The 27044-nt window shown below is 36.1% G+C and overlaps 4 protein-coding genes across 5 annotated transcripts in view; 2 read left to right on the forward strand and 2 right to left on the reverse strand.

Annotated features, from left to right (window-relative positions):
- Positions 1-7161, forward strand: part of LOC136989474 (sushi, von Willebrand factor type A, EGF and pentraxin domain-containing protein 1-like) — a 111686-nt gene extending 104525 nt beyond the window's left edge. The window contains exons 37-41 of the mRNA XM_067287629.1: positions 629-799; positions 2338-2433; positions 4240-4335; positions 4409-4505; positions 6639-7161. Of these exons, the coding sequence (XP_067143730.1) occupies positions 629-799; positions 2338-2433; positions 4240-4335; positions 4409-4505; positions 6639-6681 (503 nt within the window). The 3' untranslated portion in view covers positions 6682-7161. The remainder of the gene's footprint in view (positions 1-628; positions 800-2337; positions 2434-4239; positions 4336-4408; positions 4506-6638) is intronic.
- A 2541-nt stretch (positions 7162-9702) lies between these two features.
- LOC136989468 (kelch-like protein 10) lies at positions 9703-14885 on the forward strand. The gene is made up of 6 exons (XM_067287623.1): positions 9703-10268; positions 10354-10828; positions 12989-13158; positions 13261-13369; positions 13448-13780; positions 14579-14885. Exons 1-6 carry the CDS (start codon positions 9787-9789, stop codon positions 14771-14773), a joined length of 1764 nt encoding a protein of 587 aa, XP_067143724.1. The 5' UTR covers positions 9703-9786; the 3' UTR covers positions 14774-14885.
- Positions 14886-15961: 1076 nt separating this feature from the next.
- LOC136989443 (venom protein 302-like) lies at positions 15962-18486 on the reverse strand. Of its 2 annotated transcripts, XM_067287596.1 has the most exons (4): positions 18432-18486; positions 18309-18359; positions 18109-18229; positions 15962-16157 (listed from the first exon to the last, which is right to left on the reverse strand). In XM_067287596.1, exons 2-4 carry the CDS (start codon positions 18356-18358, stop codon positions 16017-16019), a joined length of 312 nt encoding a protein of 103 aa, XP_067143697.1. In that variant the 5' UTR covers position 18359; positions 18432-18486; the 3' UTR covers positions 15962-16016. The 2 variants fall into 2 exon arrangements, with proteins under 2 accessions (XP_067143697.1, XP_067143696.1); XM_067287595.1 differs by lacking the exon at positions 18432-18486 and having other exon boundaries at positions 18309-18423.
- Positions 18487-25556: 7070 nt separating this feature from the next.
- On the reverse strand, positions 25557-26426 carry LOC136989456 (E3 ubiquitin-protein ligase SIAH1A-like). The gene has a single exon (XM_067287610.1). The coding sequence runs from the start codon at positions 26424-26426 to the stop codon at positions 25557-25559; it is 870 nt and encodes a 289-aa protein (XP_067143711.1).
- Positions 26427-27044: the final 618 nt, after the last annotated feature.

The following is a 27044-nucleotide window of genomic DNA, read 5'->3' on the forward strand; positions in this document are numbered from 1 at the left end:
TTAATAATGTTAAGTTTACATTCCAAAGATAAAGTTTTTCTTTTCTTGTTTGATGCAGAAGAATCAGTTCTACTTCATTTGGATGACATAGTAGAGTCTCTCAAGTCTCCGTAGATATAACAAACAGAAATAAATAACACAAAATAAATTGTAGCTATATGTCAATTCTGCACGACATGTCCGAACATGTAAGCTGAACAATAGTGTGGGGGGAGCGAGTAATCAAGAAAATAAAAGACGAATCGACAAGATTTGAAAATCGCATAACTCTGGGTTTGCGTAAGTCGAGGTATTACAGTACTACATGACTTAGAAACACAAAGTTTAAAGGACAGGAAACTTCAAGTAAATCATGTATTTAAAAAGTTTTGTAAGTTATTAGAAATAATGACTATTAATGAAAAAGTAATAATAATATGGAAATATTTTGAATTTATCTAAGTTTGATTCATAATTAAGATTAACTGTGAGGATATGGTCTTATAATATGGGTTGAGAAAAACTTTCCTAGAGAAAAGAAGGATATAGCCTGTCAATAAAATTTAAAATTATAGCATTTGTCTTAAAATTTTTAATTAAAACTATTTAATTTTAATTCAAAATATTAAATATTAATTTGTATATACAGAAGTGTCTTGTGGACGACCACAGATTAATAATGGTGGAATTGTTCTCGGAATGTCCTACATGTATCGCGACAAGGTCGTTATTAAATGTCCTCCTGGAAGTAAATCTTCTGGAAAGGTTGTTCTTACGTGTAAGGGAGATGGTAAATGGAATGACGAACCATATTGCCAAGGTAAATTTCACAATTATAATGTATTTATGTTTCATATTTACATTTCAAATTACTTTTAATGTCAGAAGTCAAAATACTTTTATCTATTAGTGACCAAGTAGATAAAATCACTAAATGCTGGTAGTTGGTCACAGATTTGCATCTTGCCAACAGGCTGGCTATATGGAGTTTTTCAGGATTTCTTCACATGTATAGAAGCAGTTTTCAATAGAATGGCCTCCTGGGAGGTACCCCTCCTTGGCAGGTTGCCTATGTTATTGCCTTATTCTGTCAATTCAACCTGATCTAAATTTTAGGCTTCTGAATGTTAATAGTAGTTTTAAATGTAAATATGTGACTAATAAGGCAGTATAAGCTTTGTTTCATATTTATATTTGCATACAAAAATAATTTTAGTTTCAAATTATAAAATATTATATAAACCTAAAGAAATTTAAAACAAGTATAAAAAATAATTAATCATACTTTTAATTTATTTAATTTAAAATATATGCTCTCAATTTTAGTGTCTTGTCCCTGTACATCATACTTTTCCTGATAACAATAGAGTTATACAACTCTATTGATGTACAGGGACAATTCATCTATCTAACTCCGTTCTGGAGAAAATTTTTGAATTCAAATTACACGAGTTCCAGACAGGAAGTTCATTTAATTGGGGCCTTCTGCCCCTATGCTTTCCATATCCGGTCTTGACTTTCATCTATCTAACTCCATTCACAAGGTTAAGGAAAGACAGACAGATGGATGCCAGTGGGAATTTATAGGTCTGCAATTTTCAAATTGCAGCCCAAAATCTGATCATATATGTAATGTTCTCTTTCCATTACATATTTCTTTAATGTACTGTACAGTACACTAGAAGAAAGTGATTTAAAACTAGATGCAAAAACAAATATATTAAATCATTTCTAACAAAAGTAGCCTTAAGCTTAGGCTACTTTTGTTGAGGTTATTGTAGATTCATCAGTCAACATCATCCACTTTCTGCTTTAACCTCCTGCAAACAACCACGGTAGGAGAGGAGCTCCCAGCGTCAATCACATGAAACCCTCCATTGCTGAAAAATATGAAGAATGTAGAGAATAAAACAATCTATTGTTCACAATCTCAAATTATACCAATAGACCTGCATTTATGGACACCAGGTAGTGAGTTAGTAATGCTAAGACATTTAACAGTGAAAATAACTTCCCATGGTTTTCATAACATTATATGTATAGATTCATCAATTCACAATCCAAATGACACCTATCTGTATATATGCTGTTGTTTCCCCATAGACTACACTACTCAGTTTGTTCTATTTAATCTTTACTATTTCTGTCTGATGTACAGTATTCGCTCACCTTAATGTAATACTTCAGACATTGTGAATAAATAAATTTGTTTGATTTCTAACAAAAGCAATGACTTTTACTTTGAAGTATAACTTTTTAAAATCTTTGTTAATAAAAATATAAGTTAAATTTAAACTAGCAGTAAAATATTATATAATTTCTTTATTTTTATTGAAATATTTAATTATTTTTTTTTAGCATTATGTCCCCATCCATGCTTGAATGGAGGGCATTGTATTCCTCCAGGAATATGTGCTTGTCCTCCTGGATTTGCTGGTGAACTTTGTCAACAAGGTAAACAAAGTTTTTGTTCTTAAATTTTTGATATTCAAAAACAAAATAATAAAACAAATATAGTAGTAGAAATCAATGTTCCCTCTAATTTTTTTTATAGCTGCACAGTGCAGAAATGCATCTGAGCAAACAATTTTCATGCAAGATTAAATATGTACATTATTTTTACAAATTGTTTTAATTATAAGTAGGAACAAACATAATAATAAAACGATGTTAACGATAAATTCACACTTTACAGTTATTTATTTTTCTCTGAATTTTTCTCTTCTCTGTAGAAGTCCTTACTTTGCCAACATCGTCTACATTTATTGTCGTACCATTAGCTAAATGCAATTTGATTCTCATAAGGTCATTTAAATGATCTACTTGTAGTCTATTTTGTTTTTTTGTGTTAATTGAATTCATAGTGCTAATCCTCATGGTCTGCACTTGACACTTGAAATGTTCTCATAATATCACAGAAAATTAGTAAAGTATTTTTCTTCTTCATTGTCTGTATTTTTAATTTGTTATTTTTTTCCTACCCTATTTCTTATTTCTTTATACATCTAGTTTATATGTAAAAGTAAAATGCATATATAATTATTGTTTGGGGATCTTTGTAGCTAAAATTTCCCTAATTTCATACCATATGTTGATAAATATATTGTCTGATCAAAATTATAAGAATTATATTAAAAAATAAGAAATAAACATTTTTATTAAACTTTTCTAACCTACATATCAGAAAGATCACATTCCTATTTGTCACTTGCTCCCAACTGTTTAATCTACACATGATTGATAATATTGCATATCAAACTGGATAACAAGAGCTCTGTTGTCATGAATTATTTTCCAAACTAGAATATTTGTGAGCTTCTTTTTAAAGATTTAAATATCAGTAGATTTCCCCCAAACTTAATTTGGCAAAAATTGGAAAACATGCTACTGGTTTTACACCTGACCAAAAAAAAAATGAATGTATTGAAATCCATTTTTTCTCATTGTTCAGAATCAATTCTAGTATTTGACATTCCTCTTACATCTGTTCGTACCTGAAGATGGTCTGTTTAACTGGGTCAAACACATTAGCATTTTTCCAATCTTTTAAGATTGGAAAAATGCTAATGTGTTTGACACACTTAATAGACCAGATAAATTTCATCTTCCAAATGAAATTTTACCTATTTAATATAACAGAAGGTAATTGTACCAATATGTCCTACCTAATCTTTTCAAGTGTTTCTAATTGTTAACAGAGTTCAAAATGAAAAAGTAACGGACAGATTCGAAAGAGGAAACATTTCTGAACAGTGATTAAAAGTATGAGACACTTCAGAATATTTGCATGGGTGCAGTGAAGCTTTTTACAAAAAAAAAGTACCATTTAGGCCCTATTGGGCATGTATATACTCAATATGGCCTAATTATACCTGTATTTTACCTCTTTTTCACCAAAAATGCTATACAAATGGGAAATAAAGTGATCCAATGTTACTTGAATAAGTTTATAAACTTCTGAGAATATTGCCATTACATTTTTATTGACATGTTGGCATATAAGAGTGTACAAAAAGCTATTTTCATGAACAGTCCCTTAGAGTGGATATCTGAGCAGTTAAGATGGCAACCTACTGCTCAGGAGTACCTGGGATCTAATCCTGACTAGTCGAAAAACCCCAGGAATTTTTCAGGGGTGGCATAAATATAATCAAAGGGAGAGTCAATATAAATCAAATAATTTTTAAAAAATTTATTTTTATTGTTATAGTTTTTTGTTTTTATAAAATAAAATTTCAACAAATTATACTATTTTACTAGCAATTTGTATTCTTCCTTGTCTAAATGGTGGAACTTGCATAGAACCATATAAATGCAGTTGTGAGGAGGGGTTCACTGGCTCACGATGTGAAACAGGTATTTGTTTTTTAAAAAATATAAATTTTTCTATTATTATTAGTCTCTTAGTAATATATAATTTATATTTTAGCTATATGCCAACCACACTGTCAGAACAGTGGACTCTGCATAGCTCCTAATCTATGCCGATGTAGGATTAATTTTAGAGGTCCGCAATGTCAATATGAGTAAGTAGTTTTATAATTAAGAAAAAAATAATAATTTAGATTAATTTAATAAATTGAGACAAATACACCATAATCTATTTCAAATTAATATTAAACACATGCAAATCCACTAACCCTTTTTGTTAATTGTGATTGACAATCAATTGAGCATTTTCTATGATTTTAAAGATTTTTGAAGCAGAGGAATAATGCTTATGAAGAAGATAATATGCAACCATATAAAACAACTTTCCATATCAATTAAAATCAGTTCAAAAATTTACATTTAAATATTAATCAATACATTTTACCAAAGACACTTGTTTAAACATTACATAATGTAATTTACTATTGTTTATATTAGTCAAACCTCTGTATTGGTGGTTCTCAAGTTTTTGGAAGCCACAATAACATCATTCATACTTTTTATTACAGGAAACATTAGCATCAATATATTCAAAACTCAATAAGTGATTCTATGTTTACTATTCTCATGAAACAATAAAGCAATAAACTTTACTGAATGATTGTCTCCAAATAAAGTAATATGACATAGCACACTGAAATACATTTGTAATCAAAATCTTAAAAATCTGGTGTTTTTTCTTTTTTTGGTGGAACACTGAAGGGAAATTTGTGTAATACCTGTGTTCTAGGAACGCCAGTTGAGACCACTGCTCTATATGATGGCTACTGACAGAGGGAAAGAAAAAAGGTGCTTGTTTGGAGGTTATTTTGTATGAATTTTTGCTGAAAAGAAAATTCCTGACAAAAAAATGGCCATTGAGAGGTGACCATTATGGGAGATTTTCAGTGATGTGCTGTCCTCAAATTTTATAAAGAAGTTCATTCTTTCAATGAATTTGATAAAATTGTCAATTTATGTAGAAAACCGTTATGCATTTGGGGTAGTACATACTGTTGTGAACAATTTTTTTTCGTGCATGAAGAACAACAAAGCTGCTGAAAGACAAGTTGAGTGATTCCCATTAAGAACTAACATTCTTAGAATTAAGACTAGTACCACAAATCCACAGCCGGATAGCCGAGCGGTCAAGGTGGCAGCCTACCGCTCTGAGGGACCCAGGATCAAATCCAGATGACTTGAAAAATCCCCAGGAATTTTTCACGTGGTGGTCCATCCAGATATCTCAAGCCCCATCCCTCACTACCCAGCTGCCCCATTGTGGGACTGGCTGAACCCATAATGGGCTTGCTGTAAGAGGCCCTCTTAGTGCCCACAGGGTGGAAAGAGTTTAAAAAAAACTACCACAAAAGCAGAATAACAATTCCAAACTGAATAACAATATTATATAAAAAAAAAGCAATGTCAAAAATAGCATTGAATTTATTTGGATTTTGTGCGAGTATAATTTCTTTTTTTTACTGTCAACAATACAGTATTTTTTGTAATTATATATATTTGTTATTAAAATTCGATATTCAAACTTTTTAAATGGGTATATTTATATTAATTATCCTTGTGGCCCACTGAATATACCTAAATTTCTAATTTAGCCCATTAAGGAAAAAGGTTGCCCTAGACCAGGGATGGGCAACGTTTTTCTATGTAAGTGCCGCATTTCAAAACTTTTGTTCTGATGCGGGCCACACACAAGAGAAAATAGAAAAAAATGACAGTAAATCACAATTATTTATTCACACATAATTATAAATTATCATAGGTATACCTAATTTAGCTTCTGAAACTGATGTAAACGTAATACATATATCGGAAATATTTGGTTAAATATTATTCACTGCTAGCTTTAAATTCGTTTCGGTGTGTCTGTTAGCCGGTTTCTTGTTTTAATTTTTACTAAATTCAAATTCAAAAACTATTCACGTACATAAGTTATTGAAAATAACGTTTGAATTTTCGCTGTATACGTCCTTAAGCTGGGAAACTGATGTATTTATTCATATTTTATGCGACGCGGGCCGCGGGTTGCCCATCCCTCTGCCCTAGAACATCACCGACGCACAATTAACTGATTGCCCCTGGAAGTCGGCTTCTTACAGAACACATCTTCCTTATCATCAAATATCACGGCCCACCAGTAGAGATTTTCATCAAACTTATTAAATTAAAATATATTATATATAAAATGGTTATTTATATAATAATAATATTTTCAATATATACTTTTTCAGAAATTTTAGAAATCATAGACCATCGACAAGATACAAGTATTGAGAGTGATGCAGCTTTAAAGTAATATTATATATAAGTATGTTACACATTGAAGATGTTCCTGAAACTTCTTTCAGAAAGTATCGAAGAACACGTTTAACGACATTTGCAACGTTTAATAACGTCGCAAGTCGGATTAAATTAATTACAATCGACAAATTATCATCATCATAATTTATATCATAGAGTTAAATCGATTTAATATCTATTCATTAGAATTACTTTTTTTAAAAGCAAATGAAATTCTAATTTTGTCGACTGTTTTTATTTAATCCAATTAAATGGAATAAAATGTTTGTCATTTTTTAATTACACTTCACTTTTGTAAATATTTAGCATTTTAAATTGCATTAACTTTAGTTTTATATTGTTAAAGTTACTACATAATAATCATTTTTTTTCTATAAATGAGGATTTATATGTGTTTGCAAGTGTATAAAGTAAACAAAATGAAATATAATTTAAAATAAATTTTGTCACTGCTTGAAATGTAAAATTTGTTTTTTCTAAATAAACAAAAGAGAGACATTTTTTTAATTGTCAACGAGGAAATGATTTCTATTTTGGTTTCGCAAAATGTCCGCTTGGGACGCCCTCGTCATTATGAAGGACATTTAAATTTAGTTTTTTAATTTTAAATTTAAAAAAATTCCATATTATGTTATTTAAAAATTAGATGAACTTATATTAATAGATTAATATATTAACTCCGGAAGTTCGAAATTAGAATGGTTGAAAATAGAAGGTATCACCATATATGTCTTTTATTAGATACGTATTGGAATTTTGAAAAGTTCTGTGAGATTTGCTTTCGTTATTTTACAATTTTATTTAATTATGTATCGTTAACTTACCGAGCTATCTGCAAATTATAAAACGGTTATTACCAAAAGGCTAAAAGTTAGGCTTGCCATAAAACTTTTTTTTCAAAATGGACAATTTTGAAAAATTGTCACAACAGAAAATAAAGCCTATTACTGGGATAAGCACTTATAATTGAAAAGGCTAAATAAAGAAGTTGTTAACAAAAAACGACGACTTAAAAGCAATTTTTAATAACTCAACTGAACATACCTTATTATCGGCCCAACCAGTGGCCTAAGCGGTTCCGTTCCCTGAACACTGGGAGTTCAGTCGTGGGTTCGCTCCTCGACCAGACGGGCTGGCCACGTAAAGTTTTCCGGGTTTTGTAACGCCAGAGTAGGGCCAGTTGCCCTTAGAAGACCTTCCGGAAGGCATTATTTTCCGCGTAACGACTATCACAAACGCATACAACTATTATGTCACACTTTACCACGGGCGGTATATGACAATAAATTTGAGTAAGTTCCTTCCAGGCATGCCTTATGTTTCGCACATGTCAAGTGATTTTCAATGTGCGAACGCCCACCATGAGTTACTGAGAATTCTGAAAAGCACGGTTCATATTTATCTTTGTCAATACGATCACAAACTTTTTCAAAACGGATAATCCTTACCCCTTTTTTAATTCATAAGTAAACACACGATTTCTTTTTGGAGATTAAATTAATTTAATGTAATGTACTGTACAAAATAATCGCAAAAAGCCTATTAGCAATTTGAACTCGACTAAGATAAGACATACGCAACACTGACGTGGTCAGAATAACTCCCATGTTGCCAACTCTAATTGAAAAAATATCTAAAAAATTAAATAAAACTATCTGGATCTCATAGGCTTTTTTAAAAGTCTTTCCGCCCTGTAGCCACTAAGAGGGCCTCTTTTTGCAAGCCCATTATGGATTCGGCCAGACCCACAATGGGGCGGCTGGATGGTGAAGGATGGGGCCTGACGTATCCGGACAGACCACTCCCCGAAAAATTCCTGGGGATTTTTTGACTCGGCAGTAGGCCGCCACCTTAATCCCAAGCGTTTTTGTTTATAGCTCTTTTCCTATGGGTCGCCCCCTAAATAATTTCTATGCATTTAGATGTCTACAATCAAGATTTCTTAAAAAAAAAACAAAACAAAACCAAAATTAAGAAAGAACGCGCGATGCATACATCGCGCGTTCATTGTAAAGTTTTAAATATTTTTATTTAAAACTAAGCATTGAGTGCCATGACGTCGCCAAAGGCCTTAACGCAGAATCCGAATATTCTTACAGTACATACACCATTACTAATTTTTTCGCGTATTCCCGGTTAGGAATCGCTGCTTTAGAATGAGACAATTAAGGCAATACAGTAGAGCGTCGTTTATCCGAATCAATTGGGGAGTTGGGGTTGTTCGGATAACCGATTATGTACGAAAAAATATATTAACCTATCCGATGTTGAAATTTTTCTTCGTTGCGTGTCGCTTCGTGTTGAATTTTCGTCGATTTTAAGCCTAACGAAAATTTTTATAATAATAATCGAGGCTATTGTATCGTTAAAAATTATTTCTTTATTTTGTACAAACAAAATAAATATATTGAAAAATATAAAAACAAAAAATTATACTTTAGAAGTTAATCTAGTATAAAAAACGTTGGATTCAGCACGACACAGTCCGACGTGTGATAAGCTTTCGGGATAACCGACGCTCTACTGTATTTCAAAGATAATACAGTAAAATTAAACAAAAACACGCATTAAAACTGTACTCAAAAGGAAAAGGGAAGGACAATACGGTTAAATATAGGACGGTTGGCAACTAGTACAGTATTAATTAATTAGCGAGTTTTTAAGCGAAAATTATAGAGATGTCATTTCCATTTATTAAGTGCGTAATGTAACAGTAATATCGCTTCCTCTATAAAAAGCACATTCCCGAGAAAACGAAGATTAGAGTTTCTTCGCAAACACCTATAGAACATTTCGGATACGTATTAGGATAGCAGCTTGCCGCCCTGGAGAATGGAATCGAACCCGGACAGATCGAGAAATCCCATGATTTTTTCGGGGAGTAATCGCGGGAATATAAAATATCAATAATTATAATGACGTTGGCTTATTTACACGAAAATAATAAACTTATTATTGTTCGATATTGTTTTCTAATAATCGCGTTCTTAAAAAGGCTTTTTTTTCGGCGTTGGAACATCTTTTATTCTATTCTTGAGAATTATAAATTTGAAATTTTATTCAGAAAAAGTGTAATCCATGGAAAACTCAAATCGAATGTCGGCCGAAATTGATAAAACACGACAGGACTGTCCACACTCATCCCCTCTGAACATCTTATGGAAAATAATGAACGAAGATTTAATGTGCGATTCTGTCTTAAAGACAGAAGACGGAGGGGAATTTCATGTTCATCGAATAGTATTAGTCACCTGCAGTCCGTATTTCGAAGCGTTATATACGGATCGGATTAACAATATCCAAAGAAAAGAAATCACAATTCCACGCGTAACGTCCAAGATGCTGCAGCACATAATACAATTCGCCTATACGAGAAACAACGATATATCGATGAACAACGTGCACCAATTAATTTCGGTGGCCCATAAATTTATAGTCACCAAAATGTTAAAGAATTGCTGGGATTTTCTGCTTAATCACATCAACAAAAAAAACTGCATCGGTATATGGAAGTTGTTCAGGTCATACAACTGCGGAGAGATGGAAGCGAAAGCTTTTAAGTGCGTATACAGTATTAATTAATTCTTTCTAAATCATTCTTATAGTGTTACCAGGTTACAATAACGTTTTCGCTTCCCTTAATAGATTTATATTAATCAACTTTACGAAAGTTGCTAGAGAAGATCAGTATCTAACACTATCCGTGGACGAAGTGATAGAGATCGTAAGTCACGAGGAACTGAACGTCAAAGTGGAAGATTTCGTTTGGGAAATGGTTCTGCGTTGGGTCGAACACGATAAAAACGGCCGTTTGACGTACATTAGCAGGCTAATACTGCACGTGCGCTTGGGTTTGATGAATCCGGATTACTTTTTAGAAAACGTCAAACTGAACAAATACGTTTGTAACGATTCAAACTGCTGCTCTGTTATCATCGAAGCCAACCGATGCTTATTTGATTTGGATGCAAAGATGCCGGAAGGAAACTGTATCAAATGTGAATTGCAGAAGACACCCAGATTACCACATGGGGTCGTCTTTGCTATTGGTGGTTGGAGAGACCAAAACGCTATAAATCTAATCGAAACTTACGACATTAAAACGGATAGCTGGATGATTGTGAGTATCTATTGTTTACTTATCTACTATATAAAGCTGAAAAATGGGCATTTTCTTTCTTTCTTTCTGTCACGATATGTCAAAAACGACACTAGGGGGCGCCCCAAGCTATTATTTAAATTAACATTATCCACGTTTCCGTTATTCAACGTAGCGCTTGCTATCCGCTAGCGGATATGTGAAATATTTAACTTCCTGCTGACGTGTTAGATGGAAAACAACAGCTAGCACTCCGCTAATAAAAATGGATCGCGTTTTCACAGCATCTATTATAAATGTTTAGAGTATTTGTTCGGAATCTGTTATAAATCACAATTCCAGCTTTTTCAAAAATGACTACGATGAGCCACAATACTCGTCTTTAATAGCCACAATTGATTCCAACGAGGAACATCGGGAAGATAGGTCCAAAATATCTGGCTATGTTCATGACATCGTGCCTAAATACAGTGACGATATTTTCAAGCAAGCCTAGGTCAACTGCGCTGAATGATGTCTGGAGTTCTTTAAAATAAATTTTGATATTGGTTGCTGTTTCTAATGAAAATATGAAACATTTACTAGTTTTAAAACAAAATTATACTCGGTAAATAATTAATTACTTTCATTCACAAGATCTTTAACAAGCAATAGTGATAAATTAGAAAGGTACACAAAACAATGTGCTGTGAGTACAAATATGCCGTAGATTGCATTATAAAATATAGATAATAAAAAATGAAATATATATATAATGGTTTTGCTGAAAGTTTCGACATGTGGGTTATATAATGCTAATTATTATATTATTACTTGATATCTAAAATCAAGACACAAATAATATAACTAAGAAATTCGTATCTGACATACGAAGACGAAAAGACAATTACGCCTGTCAGTCTTTCAGATAGGAAAAAGTTAAAAATGTTTACTTTTAGCTGTTCGTAAACTGTCATAAGTTATTTCATCCATATTTAAAAAGAAAATTTTCATCTTCCAGTTCAATTAAAACCTACGAACGTGGCGCCGCAATACTTCGTTCGTTGTCTTAGCAAACAGCTGGCGCTCCTCAACCTCGCTAATGAAATTTTGTAAGCGTTTTGAGATGGCGCTGCAAATCGCCATCGAGCTAAAATATGGAACGAGTTTTTATCACTGCGCTGACGTCTCACCGAATAACGGAAAATGTGGTATAAATTATTTTATATTTTTACAGTATAATATTCAGTATATTATTATTTTTATTTGTAATTTAGTATGCCCCGATGCCTGCATCAGACCTTTCGACTTGTACAGTACAGTATAATAATCATGCAGTGCTTACATAGTATAATTATAGTGTTTACTGTATAATTGTTATAAAAACAAGGGATTAAATATGCCTTATTTCTGTTCGAGAGAATTAATGTAACGATTAAATGAGCCTTCCTGTTTTAAACGATTCATTTCTTTATTTCCGAAGAAAGAAACAACAAAATTTTGTATTGCTGTAAAAGATTTCAGGATAATGATGTCATAGTCTATATAAATAAAAATGTAATGTTCGTTTGTTCCTAATAGCTAATCTCCGAAAGTTCTTCACCAATTCCTTTGAAATTTTCACACAACGTTGCATTCGAATACGGGCGTTTTTATATAATATAGATGTCGAAATTCCCCCGGAGGAAGAGGAACAGGATTAAGGCTTACCGTGAAGAACTCGGCTTCTGTTATACTATTTTAGATGCGGTTTTTTGCGTGTTTGATTGTGTTTTAATAGGATACGTCAACAGAATATACACTAAAAAGGGATTTTTCGAAATCCCCCTGCGGGGAAAGTGTTATACATTTATAATAGACACATTTTGAGCCGCAGCAACGCGTGGCTGGGTCCGCTAGTTGTTTAAAGTAATGTTTAAATTATTTTTTATTTTTTGTTGGAAAACTTTAATGTTGTGAGAGGGCGCTTTCGTTTCGCGCGTTTTTTGGTTGTTCCTGAGAGCGTGGACGCCATCTTGGCTGTGGAACGGATTCGAGAGGAGTCCGGGCAGTATTATCGCAGTGTTTTGGATTGTTGTGAGTAATAAAGTTGTTTTAATAGTGCAATTATTGTGTGTGCTTGTATACAGTCCATTTTCGTCGTAAACACTAGTTTTGTAATATAAAAAAGATTAAAACGAAATTTAATTAATGCTTTCATAGTTACCCACAAAATATCAAGTTAGTCCAAGAGCGTACCACAAATGTGCAGTTGTAGGTTACAAAATCTACATTTTAGGCGGCTTCAATGGTACAGAGTTCTTTAATACTTGCTACTGTTTTGATACTTCCGTGTCAACATGGATGGAGATTGCTCCGATGTATTCAAAAAGGTTAATATTTACTTTCTTAACATAGAAAACATAGGTTATGTAGAGACTATACAGGAATTTATTCTTATTTTTATTATATACCGTACATGTATATATTTTTAGGTGTTACGTTAATGTAGCCGTTACAGGCAACATTATTTATGCCTTGGGCGGATTCGATGGAATCGCCAGATTAAACTCGGCGGAGAAATATAATTGTGACACAAATCAAGTAATTATAATAAAATAGTTTTTACTTTATGGAATTTCACCAACTTTAGAATTATATTTTTTGATTTCTCCCTTTAAGTGGCGGATGATCGCTTCCATGAATTTCGAAAGAAGTGATGCGTGTGCTACAAATCTAGATGGATGCATCTATGTTGTAGGTGGTTATAATGGCCATGATTTCTTGAATTCGGTCGAATTTTACAATCCCGAAACGAATCAATGGACTGTGATTTCCTCCATGAGTACCTTTCGTAGCGGGGTTTCATGCACAAATCATAACGGAATTCTCTACGTTTTTGGAGGTTTCGACGGAAATTCTAGACTTTCTACTGGACAAAAATACAACCCTAAAACTAAAGAATGGTATCCTCTTTCGGATATGAAAACACCTAGAAGCAATTTTGCCGTTGTTGTAAGTACATTTTCTTTCCGTTGATTTATGTATATAATATACATATATGCGTATATGGTGTATATATATATGTTACCGGCCAAACTCGATTTCAGGCCAAACTAGTTTGTCCTAGGCCGAACTGATTTAGAATTATTATTCAAGTATATTAATGGTTAAAATAAAATTAAAAGGCAATCAATTAGATTAACAATATTTATTCAAACATAGTCTACTTAATTATAAAAAACGGGGTTAATGTTACTCTAGGTATCGAAGGTGGCGGCTCGTCTCCGATTCCAGCAACCAGAAGACAGGGAACAGTGGGGACTGTTCCCTGTCTTCTGATCGCTGGAATCGGAGACGAGCCATCATCTTCGTACCTAGGGTAACATTAACCAAAAACGGTATTGATTAGAAGTGACACAACACTTGTACAAAACTATAAAATAAAAACAAGATAATCAGTACTTATCAGTTTGTATTTTTTTATTAAGCCATGCACTTTTAAAAGTAATTAACTTTCGAAAATATTTTCAAAAATTCAAACGAAATAATAAAAATAACTTTTAGAGTCAAATTAAAATTAACAATGAACTTATTTGTGCTTCTTAGTGTAACATATAAAATATTTTATCTTTTATTTATTTTTACAGGGTGTACAGTGGTGGCATTTCGAATTACACAAAATCATTTTTTTTACACTGGCACCTATTTATAGTACATAAATCAGTTCGGCCTAGGACAAACTAGTTTGGCCTGAAATCGGGTTTGGCCGGTAACATATATATTGATACACAATTATTTTCTTTTTGGTAGGTTTTAGAAGATGTAATATTTGTTCTGGGTGGTTTCAACGGCACTACAACAATTTCTAGCGTGGAGTGCTACGACATAAAAAAAGATCGATGGACTCGAGCTGAAAAAATGCGCATTTCAAGATCTGCTTTAACAGCTTGTGTAGTAACAAATCTTCCCAATAAAAGAGACTATATTTCGAGAATAGAAGCCTGATCTCTGAATTCTGGCCGCTAAATTCAAGATTATTAATCAAAATTTATTTCCTTCGCACTTCATTTGTTTATAAATAAATTTAAAATAAAATTAAGAATGCTTTTAAAATGTTTTTAAGTATATGCAAATCATTATTTCTTTATACTTGTTATCTAAGGCAGGGGGTTCTGAAAGTTCTTCACTTGCGTGGCTTTTAAAGCTGCTTCGATATTCGCTATTCCTCTTTCAACTCGTATGAACAGAATATTTCAATATTAATAGGAATATAAGAACAGAAACAATAAATTTTACTGTTTAAATAGAAATACAGTATACGCAATTAATTGCGTATGTTTTTATTTAAAATGGTAATAGTTTGCGCCCTTCTTTGGGCACACCAGTTTGCTCACCATTGTCTCAAAATGGAGTTTGGTTTATTTGGCTACACGTGGGCGATCTGTCGAGAGGAGATGCTTCCCGGCAAGACTTTTATGGGAAATTGGCCCCTATTTAGACGTTACTAACGTGAAGAAAACCCGGAAAACTCTACGTGGCAAACCTGTTGGAAAGGCTCGAACCCATGACCAGTGTTCAGTGGTTTTACGCATTCGGCCACTGTGGGCACTTAAACTGGTCAGTTTGCTAAACTATTCCTTAAAAACATCATCTTTTAATAATCTCATTAAAAAAACCTCTTTTTTTTATTCTTCCCATGCTGCGGCACTAAGAGGTCCCTTTCTCCGTCTCTATCGTGGGTTCAGTCAGGCGCCACAATGAGGGCGGAACCTGACATATCCAGGTCGAACTACTACTGAAAAATTTCTTGGGATTTACCCGGATTCGATTCCATGTTCCCAAGAGAGGTAGCTTGATGCTTTTCACGCCTCGGCATCCAGCTATCATCCTGGGGATACGCGACCGAATCCGGGCGAGCAACATCCCAGGAAATTTTCAGTAGTCGTTTGACCCTCATCGCCTGTTGGCCCACCCGCTGAAGCCACGATTAATATGAAAAAGTCCTTACTGCCCACACAGCGGAAAGAGCAAATAAAAAACAAACTGTGAGTTTACGATATTCGTTTTTCGACTGAATTTATCCGTTATATTCTTCAAAGCAGTGGCTTAAACTCCAGAAAAATTGTAATATTCATATTTTCCTTTAAAATGCTAAAAAACTTAATGAAATCTTTTGGAAGAAACATCAAAGACTTATTAATTATTGATGCAGTAATGAATTAATCACTCGCATCTCATTTTATTCAAACTATTCTCTAATTGGCAAACATATTCCATATTCATTTGCATAATCGAATGTAGTAAGAGGGTTAGAAGGGTTTACACATTTCAAATTCCGACCACACTTGCCGTACATATTCCAAATTCCTCCGCACCTTTCTCCAATATCCTGCATATATAATAAATTATCGTTAATATACTTAAATAAAATTATAGATTTAGCGCCACCGATCTAATGTTACTGATTTAATGCCAGTAAAATGGCATTAAATCAAATCGTTAACTAAACGTAGCGAAACCTATATAGCGTCCACTTGTTGCATACTGTAGCGTGTGTTTGAGCATGATCCCCAAAAATCCATGGGGGTTTTCGATCCCAGGAATTTTCGGGAGTATGTCTGACTCCATCCGTTACCCTACCCGACCATTGTGGATCTGGATTAACCCATAATGGGCCTGGGGGAAAAGTTCTCTTAATGCCCACAGAGCTGAGTTTAAAAAACCTCAGGGATCCGTTCCCTGGTTCCCCAGAACGGTACGCTGACACAGCGCCGTAACTAGCCTTTTATGCGCCCGGTGCGAGCATCTGTAACTACGCCCCAAAACTTGGTCCAGGTCATTTCTGCGCCCCCCAGGGTCTACGCCCTGTGCCTGGGCACCACCCTAGTTACGGCACTGCGCTGACATCTTAACCACTATGCTAATTTTTTTCTATAGAAATTATATATTGAATTTAACTCTACTTTGCAGGTACTTTCCTCTTTTCTCGTGTCTATCGTGGATTCTACCATAAATGATTAGGTGGTAAGGAACAAGGCCAACATACAGTGCCGTAACTAGGCAGGTGCAACAGGTGCACCCGCACAGGGCTCACTTGGAAGGGGGGCCCAAAATACATGTAATTGTTTTATTATTTCCTCAAACCTAATTAATCAAGGGGCCTAAATGCAAATTCTTGCACAGGGCACAAGAATGGCTAGTTACGGCACTGCCAACATATGCAGATGAACTCACCCATGACATTTCTGACCTCTCTAGAGACATGGCCGTATAGCCAAGCTGTTAGGGTGGCAGCTTACTGCTCTGTGGAACCCGAAATCAAATCCGAACGAGTCAGTAAAATCCTAGAAATTTTCAGAGTGGTACATCCGGATGTATCGAGCACCATCCCTCACCACCCGGCTGCCCACTGTGAGCCTGGCCGAACCCATATTGGTTTTTAAAAAGACCCTCTGAGTGCCTTTAGGGCCGAGATAGTTTTTAAAAAAGACATCTCAACAGAGATAAATGGACCCAAGAGATCACTTTATCTCTTTAGAAAACTAGTTCGAATCTTCTAGAGCAGGGGTCCCCAACCTTTTTGTACCTAAGAGCACATTCTAGAATACCGGCTGGACGACGGGCACCATTTATTTTTTCAAGGTGAATTTATATTTGGACATAGTTAACAGCGCCGGATTAAGCCTCTAGCGGGCCCTAGACAAAATTTAAATTGGGGCCCCATTTAAATAAGTTGCTTCTAAACAAATCTTATATAATGTGACATTAGCATGGGTGACACCCGGTGCGGATATCGTGGTGTCACCCAGGAATATTTCTAGATGGTGCGAGAGATATCGTGGCGGAGATTACTTCTCACACACGGATGGCTGTTGACCTTTTTTTTTTTTTTTTTTTAGTTAACGACTGCTGAAATTTCTAGGTCACTCCAAGTTACGGGCCCTACACGTTTCCCTACTTTGATTTTATGGTATTCAGAACGGACCGATTTACTTCATTTCAGGTATGGGAAATTGAATTAGTGCAGATTTGGCGGAGGGGAAAAAGAGATCGGTCGCATTTCGCTTTGTGCTTTCATCTGTGTTGGACGCCATTTCTACTTTTGAATGGTTAATCATTCAAAGTGAAAAAACTTTTACATAGCATTTTATCGAAAACCGAAATATTTTTATTTTTATCATGGTCGCACAATGGCGGGCACACGTAAAACGATTGGCGGGCGCCATGGTGCCCGCGGGCATAGGGTTGGGGACCACTGTTCTAGAGAAGCACGAGTCATATTTAACGTTCACCCTTGAATATTATAAAATATTAATTCACATTAATAAAAATGATCTTACCTTAGCACATATTACGCAACACTCGCAAACGTCACGAGTCAAACCTGCAGGACAATCTTCTTCTGTTTTCTTTTCGCACGTATTTTGGTCGCAAGCCAGACAGGTTAAAGCTGATATTGTGCTTTATAAAAAGCGAAGAAAAATTTAATAGAATTCAAAAACCCGATCAAAATACAAATTAATTTATAAACAGTCCTTACTTTTCCATACAAAATAACACGCATAATGTGAAAACAAAATACATATTCATTCTGTAAAAATACACATGCATTTATAAAACCGATATATTCAAAGAGAGAACAAGATAAAGACAGTTTACTCACGTTTACTTTGTTTTTTATGTATAATGATGAATACGTGTAAATTTCTCCAGTTTTATTCTAATCTATATCCTGTTTTCTCAAAATTGCGTCATACACGTTATCTTTAACAAAAGATAATTTAATATTTTGTACAAATAAGTAATTTAATCGTAAAAAGTCGGATATTTATTAATATTATTGCAACATCGTCACAATGCCGGGCTACAATTTTTACAATCTTTTAATTTAAAAAATCACGTGACTTCCGATCCATTGGAAGTTTTCGTAATTATCAGGGTCTCCGGTATCTGGTCTCAATTTTCATCTGTCCAACCCCGTTCTCGAGGTTAACGAAAGACAGACGGACATCAGCGAGATGTATAGGTCTGCAATCTGAAAATTGCTGTGCAATGAATAAATCGATTATATGGATTGGAATTTCTTTATCTTGGATATTTATGGACATTGGAATTTCTTTATCTTGGATATTTATGAACATTGGAATTTCTTTATCTTGGATATTTTTTTTTTTAACTCTTTCCGCCCTGTGGGCACTAAGAGGGCCTCTTTTAGTAGGCCCATTATGGGTTCGGCCAGGCCCACAATGGGGCGACTGGGTGGTGAGGGACGGGGCCCGACATATCCGAACGGACCACCCCCCGAAAAATTCCTGGGGATTTTTCGACCCGTTCGGATTCGATCCCGGGTCCCCCAGAGCGGTAGGCTACCACCTTGACCGCTCGGCCATCCGGCAGCTTATCTTGGATATTTATGAACATTGGAATTTCTTTATCTTGGATATTTATGAACATTGGAATTTCTTTATCTTGGATATTTATGAACATTGGAATTTCTTTATCTTGGATATTTATGAACATTGGAATTTCTTTATCTTGAAGGATCCTAATACTTAACATTGAATAAGATCATTTAATAAATGCTTTATTAGTCTTGTGAGGCCTACAGGTGGCCGAGTGGATAAAATCACCAAACATTGGTCGTGGGTTTGCGCCACACCAACGGGTTGGCTATGTGGATTTTTCGGGTTTCCTTCACCTACTAAGACCTATAGGTAGTGATGTAACGAATGGCCTCAGCCGAATACCGAATATTCGGCTAGGAGCGTGGCCGAATGGCCGAATATTCGGCCAAACTATTCGGCTTGATTAACGCAAGTACGAAAATTGGCGCGCAAACCGCATTATGGCAAGGATCGCGCACCCTGCTCTCTATTGGCCCGCTGTCACTACGATTTTTTCTTCCAGTAGGTCTAAATTATTTAAATTAATTAATTAAATTATAATTATTAAAGTTAATGTGAGATGGAGCCTAACGTCTACCTCTACTGCCAAATTGGTTTATAATTTATGTAATAGCCGTAAATAGCCCGATATGATTCGGCAGTTGTTGGTATTTAGATGTAAGTTATAACTTATAAGTTATTTTATTTGCAATCGATCTTTTTAACTCTAAAATTTTGTTTTTAATACGTATTTGTAGACTGAACAGTGCCCTAAGGATATACTTTAGTGGGGACATATGGTCTAGTTTCTGCCCAGTTGTGGAACAATTCAAATATATTATTGGGGGTTTTCTATTTGTGAAGTTTTGTGATATTTTGTTGCTATTGTTTTTGTCAATATTTTTAAAATTTAACATGATTTCAAATGTTATCTTTTGTATATAATGAGAAATGCTCATTCTTTGCTTTATATATAAAATAAATTATATATTAGTTACTCATCTTCTGGAAATAGATAAATAATTCTTTCATTAAATACGATAAGTTTCAATAAAACGTTTCGTAAATCATTTTAAAATATCGTAAAAAAAATATTAAAATATACGCGAATACGAATATAACATAATTAACTAATCAATAATATTAATGCCCGATACATTCTAACCTACACGCCATCAATGCCATAAGATATCGGGCTAGATAAAGGCTATCTTATTATTTAATTACGAAATAATTTAATACTAGAGTTAGATGCTATTTCTTATTAACTTTAATAATTATAGTTTAATTTTCAGCATTAATAAAAGTTACCAAAATGATTAATTTACTGTGTTTTTGTTATTTCTTACTCCTGTTTTTAGGTATTCGGTATTCGACCGAATAGTGACTAAATATTCGGTATTCGGCCGAATAGTGATTTAAATATTCGGTATTCGGCCGAATAGTGAAAAATAGGCCGAATAGGCCGAATACCGGGTAGTAACCGAATATTCGTTACATCACTACCTATAGTGGCCAGTTTCCCATAGAAATTCCTCCCGGGAGACACTCTCCCTTGGCAGATCGATCGGCAACGCAACACTTCGGCGATCTGTCTAAGGGGGATGTCTTCCAGGAGGTCTTTTTAAGGGTAACTGGCCCCTATTCAGGCGTTACAGACATGGAGAAAACCCGGAAAACTCCACGTGGCCAGCCCGTTCCGGCCAGGCACGAACCCACAACTAAACTCTGTTCAGGGAACGGAACCGTTTGACAACTGGTAGACCCTTGGCAGATTTTATACGGCAATGTTACATATGGGCAATCAAACCAAACAAAATCTTTTTTAGCATATAGTACAAAAAGAAGGGAGGTAAGATTGATGGTATAAAGCAACACAACACATGGGAGATCTGCCAAAGATGAATGCCTCCCGGCAGGATCTCTTGGGGAAAACTAACCGTATAGAAAAAAAACATGTAGAAAACCTGATAAACTCCACGTGGCCAGCCCGTTGGTGAGGGCGCGAGGCCGCGACCAACTACTATCCTTCAGTGGTCTTACCCATTTGGCCATTGGTGAGCGCAACAAAAAAGAAAAAAAATACTAAACCAATAAACTTTTCAAAGATTAATCTAAAATTGGTTTAAACAGCATTTTAAATTTGCATTTTAAACAGGAATTTAAATTATGTACATCTATTTTAATTTTATTTATTCATTCGTTTTCGCGACATAGTCGCTATGAAAGCTAGTTACATTCTTTCCTAGATTATTTCATATTTAATTCTGTTGAAAAATTATTTCACCTTCTATTCGCTAGTTAATACTGTATTCAGAAAAAGGTAAATTTTAAAATCTATTATTACAATGTACAGAATTTTATTTCTCAGTATGACGTCTCAGATTTCCTAGAATTAGAAACAATTATTATTTTTAAAAGACTGAAATTCTTTGAACGTACGGTACTAATTGCAGATTACTTTATTTCCTGTTACATTGGGCAATAAACTGCATTTAAATAAATTTCTGAGAAGGAAATTTCAGCATTTTAATTTATATCAATGCTATTTGCATCCGCAGTCTTTTAACGAGAGTTGAATTTATGAGACTAAACTACTCTGAATTAATTATGAGATTACCTTATAAATTTATATTATACGAGTATTATACTATAAACTAGGTAATATACGCGGTAACAGTCAAAAAAGTTGGATTTTTTTCCTGTATGGATGTGTGTAAGTCCCTGACTTACCCACTTGCAGAATTTATAGGGCTGCATCACGTTATTTCGGTTCAAAAATGTTCTCAAGAACAGAGTTAGGGCTGTTTCACACTATGACCGATTGGAGCGACTGGTCCAACCCGACCGATCCTATAATCGGACCGACTAGTAGTAGAAGCATTCACATTGAGTACGATTATATGTCGGTGGCCGATTCGTAAGGACCAATCGGAACGGGTGTTAAAAATCCTTTTTAAGTTTTTCTAATTTTTAAAAATATTTTTGTAATCAACCTGATTTAAACTTTGCAGATATGATCTTACTTCATTCATAAATTCTTCCGAAAAGTCTAAATATTACCATCTTTTCTTATTACGTCGATAATGTTTTTTAATATAGGCCTATATATTAAAGTCATATGTGTTCCCATATAGAATTTAAGCAATTATGAAAAAATAAGGTACAAGGAAACATTTAAATAAATTAGAAAAATATATATAATGTAAAGCTATGTTTGAGTGATTGGATAGTTTTCGTATATCCAAAGACTGATTAGTTGTAGCTTCGACGCTCTCATTGGCTGTAGCTCACCGACTGCTCCGACCCAACTACAAATATTTAAACTATGCTGACCAGTCACATGACGCACCTTTGTAACCTAGCCCATTGCCTAAGAGGAGTGCCTTCCTAGCTACATCAGACTAAGGCCGGATGGCCGAGCGGTCAAGGTTAGCAGCCTACCGCCCTGGGGGACCTGGGATCGAATCCGGTCGGGTCGAGAAATCCCCAGGAATTTTTCGGGGGGTGATTCGTCCGGATATGTCGGTCCCCGTCCCTCACCACCCGGCCGCCCCATTGTGGGCCTGGCCGAACCCATAATGGGCTTGCTATAAGAGGCCCTCTTAGTGTCCACTGGGCGGAAAGAGTTACAAAAAAAAAAGGTACATCAGACTGAAGATGACACATTACTCTACTGTTATCAGGAAAAGTATGATGTACAGGGACAAGACTACTAAAATCGAGATCATGTATTTTACATTAAATTGGAAATATGATTAAAAAGTGCAGCTCGGCATTGTGACGTCACAATAATTTAAGCTTGAAGTTACTAATTGTGACATTAGAGAGGTTGAGGCGCACGTATTCAGCCCAAAACGTGAACGGCGGACGGACGAACACCGCCATCTGGCAATTCGATATGGTCGATAATGGCGAGTAGAACCGGTTAAAACCATGCAAAAAATCCCATTGAGAAACTAAGTAGAAGAGCAAACAATTTACACTTGTATTTCTCAACAGGACTTTTTTGACTTTCGAATAATCTGAACTCATATAACCAAGATACTAGCAGAAATTTTATGCTATGTCTTGTTACATTCCTGTGTAAGGTCGCCGACAGGTGGGGATAAGTTAATCCCGTGTCAGGATGAACCTAAGGGACGTTTGCATGTGGGTGTGGCGGAGGAGGCAAATGATGACAAGTGTTTTACATAAGGAAACCCGTTTATTGGATAACATATATGCTTACATCCACAATTGACAGTCCATTTCTCTACAGTCCTTCGGAGTGGCGAGGATTTCCCTTCCGTCGAAGTCCCGGGGCAGACGAGATGAGATCGCTGGACAGATGCTCGCAGAGGTGCTGAGGCGTCCTACGTTGTTGGCGGCGACACAACACAACACAGATCACGGCTCTTTGCGGGATGCGGAGGAGACTCTCCCCGACCTTGGAGATTCCGATTTTTATAGTTTTTCGCTCGCTATTCCAATTTCCGATTGGCTCCTCATCCCCTTTCCCGTTTTTCGATTGGTCTTTCCTTTGTTTCTAGGCGAAACTCGGGACGACCGGGTCATGGGAAAAGTCCGATTCGGAGTGTCCATCTGGCGCCTTTTTGACCATTGTGTTCGGAGAATGTTGCTAAATTTACAAGACTCAAACTCATAATTTAGCCCGTTAATTGCGATTTCTGTCATCTAGGAACTTTTACGATTCAAGCGCGATGTTTTTCTATCTATTAAACTGTTCCCCCCTTCCGAAGTTGTCTTCTTAGATCGACTATTTATGAGCACTCGAGTCAGAATTTCACCTATTTATGAGCTTTTGTGTCATAATTCTATTTATTTATGGACTTTCGTATCAGAATTCTACCCTTCCGTTTGACATAGACGGATCGTTTTTAACACGTGTTCCGACACGTGCTCCGACATTCGTTGTTTACATTTTGCGTCGCGATGTCTAGATCAAGAGTTTTTTGTTTTTCTCTCCCTCTCTTTTCTATATAATCTATTGTTATAATTTAAATGCAAGAATTTCGTGATTTACGGACCTCGTCTGCAACCTCACAGAGCTCCTTGCCTTTTTAAAATGTTGCTCGGAATAGCAACATTTTAGCTAGCAGCTTGAGAAGCTGTCAGTCCACGCCTCCGTCTTACCGGAAGTGACAACCGCGTTACTTTACCCTTAACAGGACAACGTCTAATTTGTACAATTACTATTGACCGACAATTAACAAGACATGCGGGAGAAAGAATTTGGTTGACAGACATTCTTCCCGGGCAACCTTCCAGGTAATGTTGAAAGTTTACATTTGCAGGAGCGAAACGCGACATTTCTTTCTTACACTCTTGCATAAATATGGACGAAACAATTCACAAAATTTTTATACCCAACTTTACTTAATACAAAATTTTACGCGGCCATGCACGTTCGCGAGTAAAGTGATGGGTTTATTTAGAAAAGGAACGAATAGAGTAAATATATGTTTATTTGAGTGTGTATATATATATATATATAGGCCTATATATATTATGTAGATTATCATAGGATATAAATATAAAAATAAGTGGATTATCATAGGATATAAATGTTGAGGTTATTAGGCGATTTATATGTGAGTATACAAAATAAGACTTTGGAACAATATACGAAGATTTTTCCTTCCCTTTGGGCATTTTCGATTCTTTGTTGGCTTATTTTTACTTCCTTGAGCTTCAGGGGCTGGTCCTTCCTACAGTCGGCGGTTCCCACTTCGCGCTCGTCCGCACGCGTTTTGTTTTCGGTACAGGTTTTGACAGCGCTGCATGACCTCCAGGATTTCTTTCCCCGGCCCACTCCCTGTCGGGGTCGAGGCGAATTGATCTCTGTTCCTACCGGCGGAGATGGTCGAAGTCCGTTAGTATTTCGGGAGGTTACCTCTGGGTGATCTGAGCCGCCGCTTGGATCACCGTTCAGCCTGACCGTCGTCGATCGCAACCCTGACCTCCTCTGGTTTTGGATTTGCATCGCTCGTATTTCGGCGAGCCCGTTGACCTCATCCACCTCCGCTTGTAATTCATTGGGGACCTCTGCCTTCTGAGGGAGAACGATTATTTCTGGGTATCGGGGTGTTGCCGCCCCTCGAACCCGTCTGATGGCGTGTCGAAGAGAACGTTCGTCCACCTTATGCTTTGGGTCCTTTCGGCGGAGGCTTGGAAAAAATATTCCTTCGAGATCGGCGTCATCCAAATCCCAGAGTTCAGTGGACTCCGCCATCGGTTTGTCTGGCAAGACATAAAGAAAGGTGAAATTTAATAAGCAAAAGTTCACACTCTACTTCAAGAATTTGTGTATGTGAGCGACACAATTTCGCCGCGTTAACTCCGACAGGTATACCCGCATTCACAATATTCTTAGAAGAATTTTTGACCGATTTGAGCTATTACTATTCTCCGTCCTGCTCTGTCCCTTCCGCTGGGCTCCAGTTTCTCCCAGGCTGGATAGTCACCGTGATTGACAGGGTCAAATTTTCGAGCATTCTTTCTATTCTGGAATGCAGGATTAGGCAATCGCCTAACCCGGTGATTTTTTTGACATCACTCGTTATACTTCTCGGGATCGATTCCCACACCACGAGTCTGCCCTCTCCTCTAATCTCAATTTTCCTTTTAAAACGTTTCGCGTCTTGTCGAGTTCCGACGTTTCTGACAACTACATAAAGAAGGTAGGCATTTTGTATGTTCTCGGTTTTTATAATTTGGATAAGAAAGTCTCGTTGGTAACAGTGTAGCCGTGTGAGCCAAGTCAACGGCTGAATTGAATCTAGTCCAACAATTATCATTCGGGCAGATTCATGATTTAGGTGGAGTGAGGGAGAATGATCTTCCATTAAATGAGGGACTACCTGTTGGTGGCTCCCTTCCCATGGACAGAAATCGTCCATAGCAGGACATGAACAGGTTTTGAAGGAGCATCCTCTTTCGTGAGCCTCTCGCTCTCTTAGGATATAGGATTTTTTACACCCGTTGTCCCTATACTTACAGGATAGAGTCACGATTTCGGCCAATTTCTCCAAGGAAATATTTCGATGGTTATCCATTTCCCTACGGCAAGTCGGACACCATTGTACCAGCTCCTTACATCTAGAACAGATCATATGACCCGCCGGGCACTGATACCTCGGAGGCGACATGTGTTCGTAACACACAGGACACTCGAATAGGGCGACCAGTGCGGGATCCGAAAGGAGACGTTGAGCGGGTCCTCGCCTGGCGTTCGCCGTCTCAGTGGGAGTAGTAGCCGTTGATTCTTCCATGGTTGTTTCTAAATAAACGAAAAGAAAGATAGTTGAGTCTTAGTTCTTCTCTGGTGAAACTGTACACGAAATTATCGCTAAGGAGGTACGGGTTCTTCCTCGCGATTTTGCAAACGCCTCATTTGAGTAGGAATTGTTTCGACTCCAACGGGAAAAGCAACGGACTCTTCCCGTTTGGGTCTCATTAACATCGACTGCTTACTTTCTAACACATCTAGAGTCCTCGAAGGTGGACTCGTCTCCACGGCCACTGGCATCAACTCGATCATTTCTCGGGGAGCGGATTCCGCTCGGTTTTCTTGACGGAGAGGGGGATATGTGATTACCGGTCTTCGTCTCCTTAAACAGCTTGATAGTTTGCGACAGCTCCAAACATCGCGAGAATAGCTACAATGCTTACAACAGGGACTATGAATGACAGATTCCATGTGGAGAATGGAGAAGTCCATAGGTTAGAAGGTTTCGAAACGTTGGTGTCGGTCTTTATCGATCTTATTTTCCGACTTATGTCCCGAAGTAGCCGTCCAGAAAATTCTAATGACCAACCGCGTTCACTAGTTATGCTTGAGGTAACGTTTTTCTGGATGTATTCTCGTAGGATCCCAACCTCCGTAAGAT

Source organism: Centruroides vittatus, unplaced genomic scaffold, assembly GCF_030686945.1.
Source record: "Centruroides vittatus isolate TY-2023 unplaced genomic scaffold, ASM3068694v2 scaffold_576, whole genome shotgun sequence".
NCBI classification, from domain to species: domain Eukaryota; kingdom Metazoa; phylum Arthropoda; class Arachnida; order Scorpiones; family Buthidae; genus Centruroides; species Centruroides vittatus.

Coding starts and splice junctions, on each gene's coding strand:
- LOC136989468 (XM_067287623.1), top strand. CDS start 9,787: ATGGAAAACTCAAATCGAATGTCGGCCGAAATTGATAAAACACGACAG. Junction 13,159..13,260: donor GCTCCGATGTATTCAAAAAG/GTTAATATTTAC, acceptor ATATATTTTTAG/GTGTTACGTTAATGTAGCCG. Junction 13,370..13,447: donor ATAATTGTGACACAAATCAA/GTAATTATAATA, acceptor TCTCCCTTTAAG/TGGCGGATGATCGCTTCCAT.
- LOC136989443 (XM_067287595.1), bottom strand. CDS start 18,379: ATGCATGTGTATTTTTACAGAATGAATATGTATTTTGTTTTCACATTA. Junction 18,230..18,308: donor GTGTTATTTTGTATGGAAAA/GTAAGGACTGTT, acceptor CTTTTTATAAAG/CACAATATCAGCTTTAACCT. Junction 16,158..18,108: donor GTTGCGTAATATGTGCTAAG/GTAAGATCATTT, acceptor TTATATATGCAG/GATATTGGAGAAAGGTGCGG.
- LOC136989456 (XM_067287610.1), bottom strand. CDS start 26,426: ATGGAAGAATCAACGGCTACTACTCCCACTGAGACGGCGAACGCCAGG.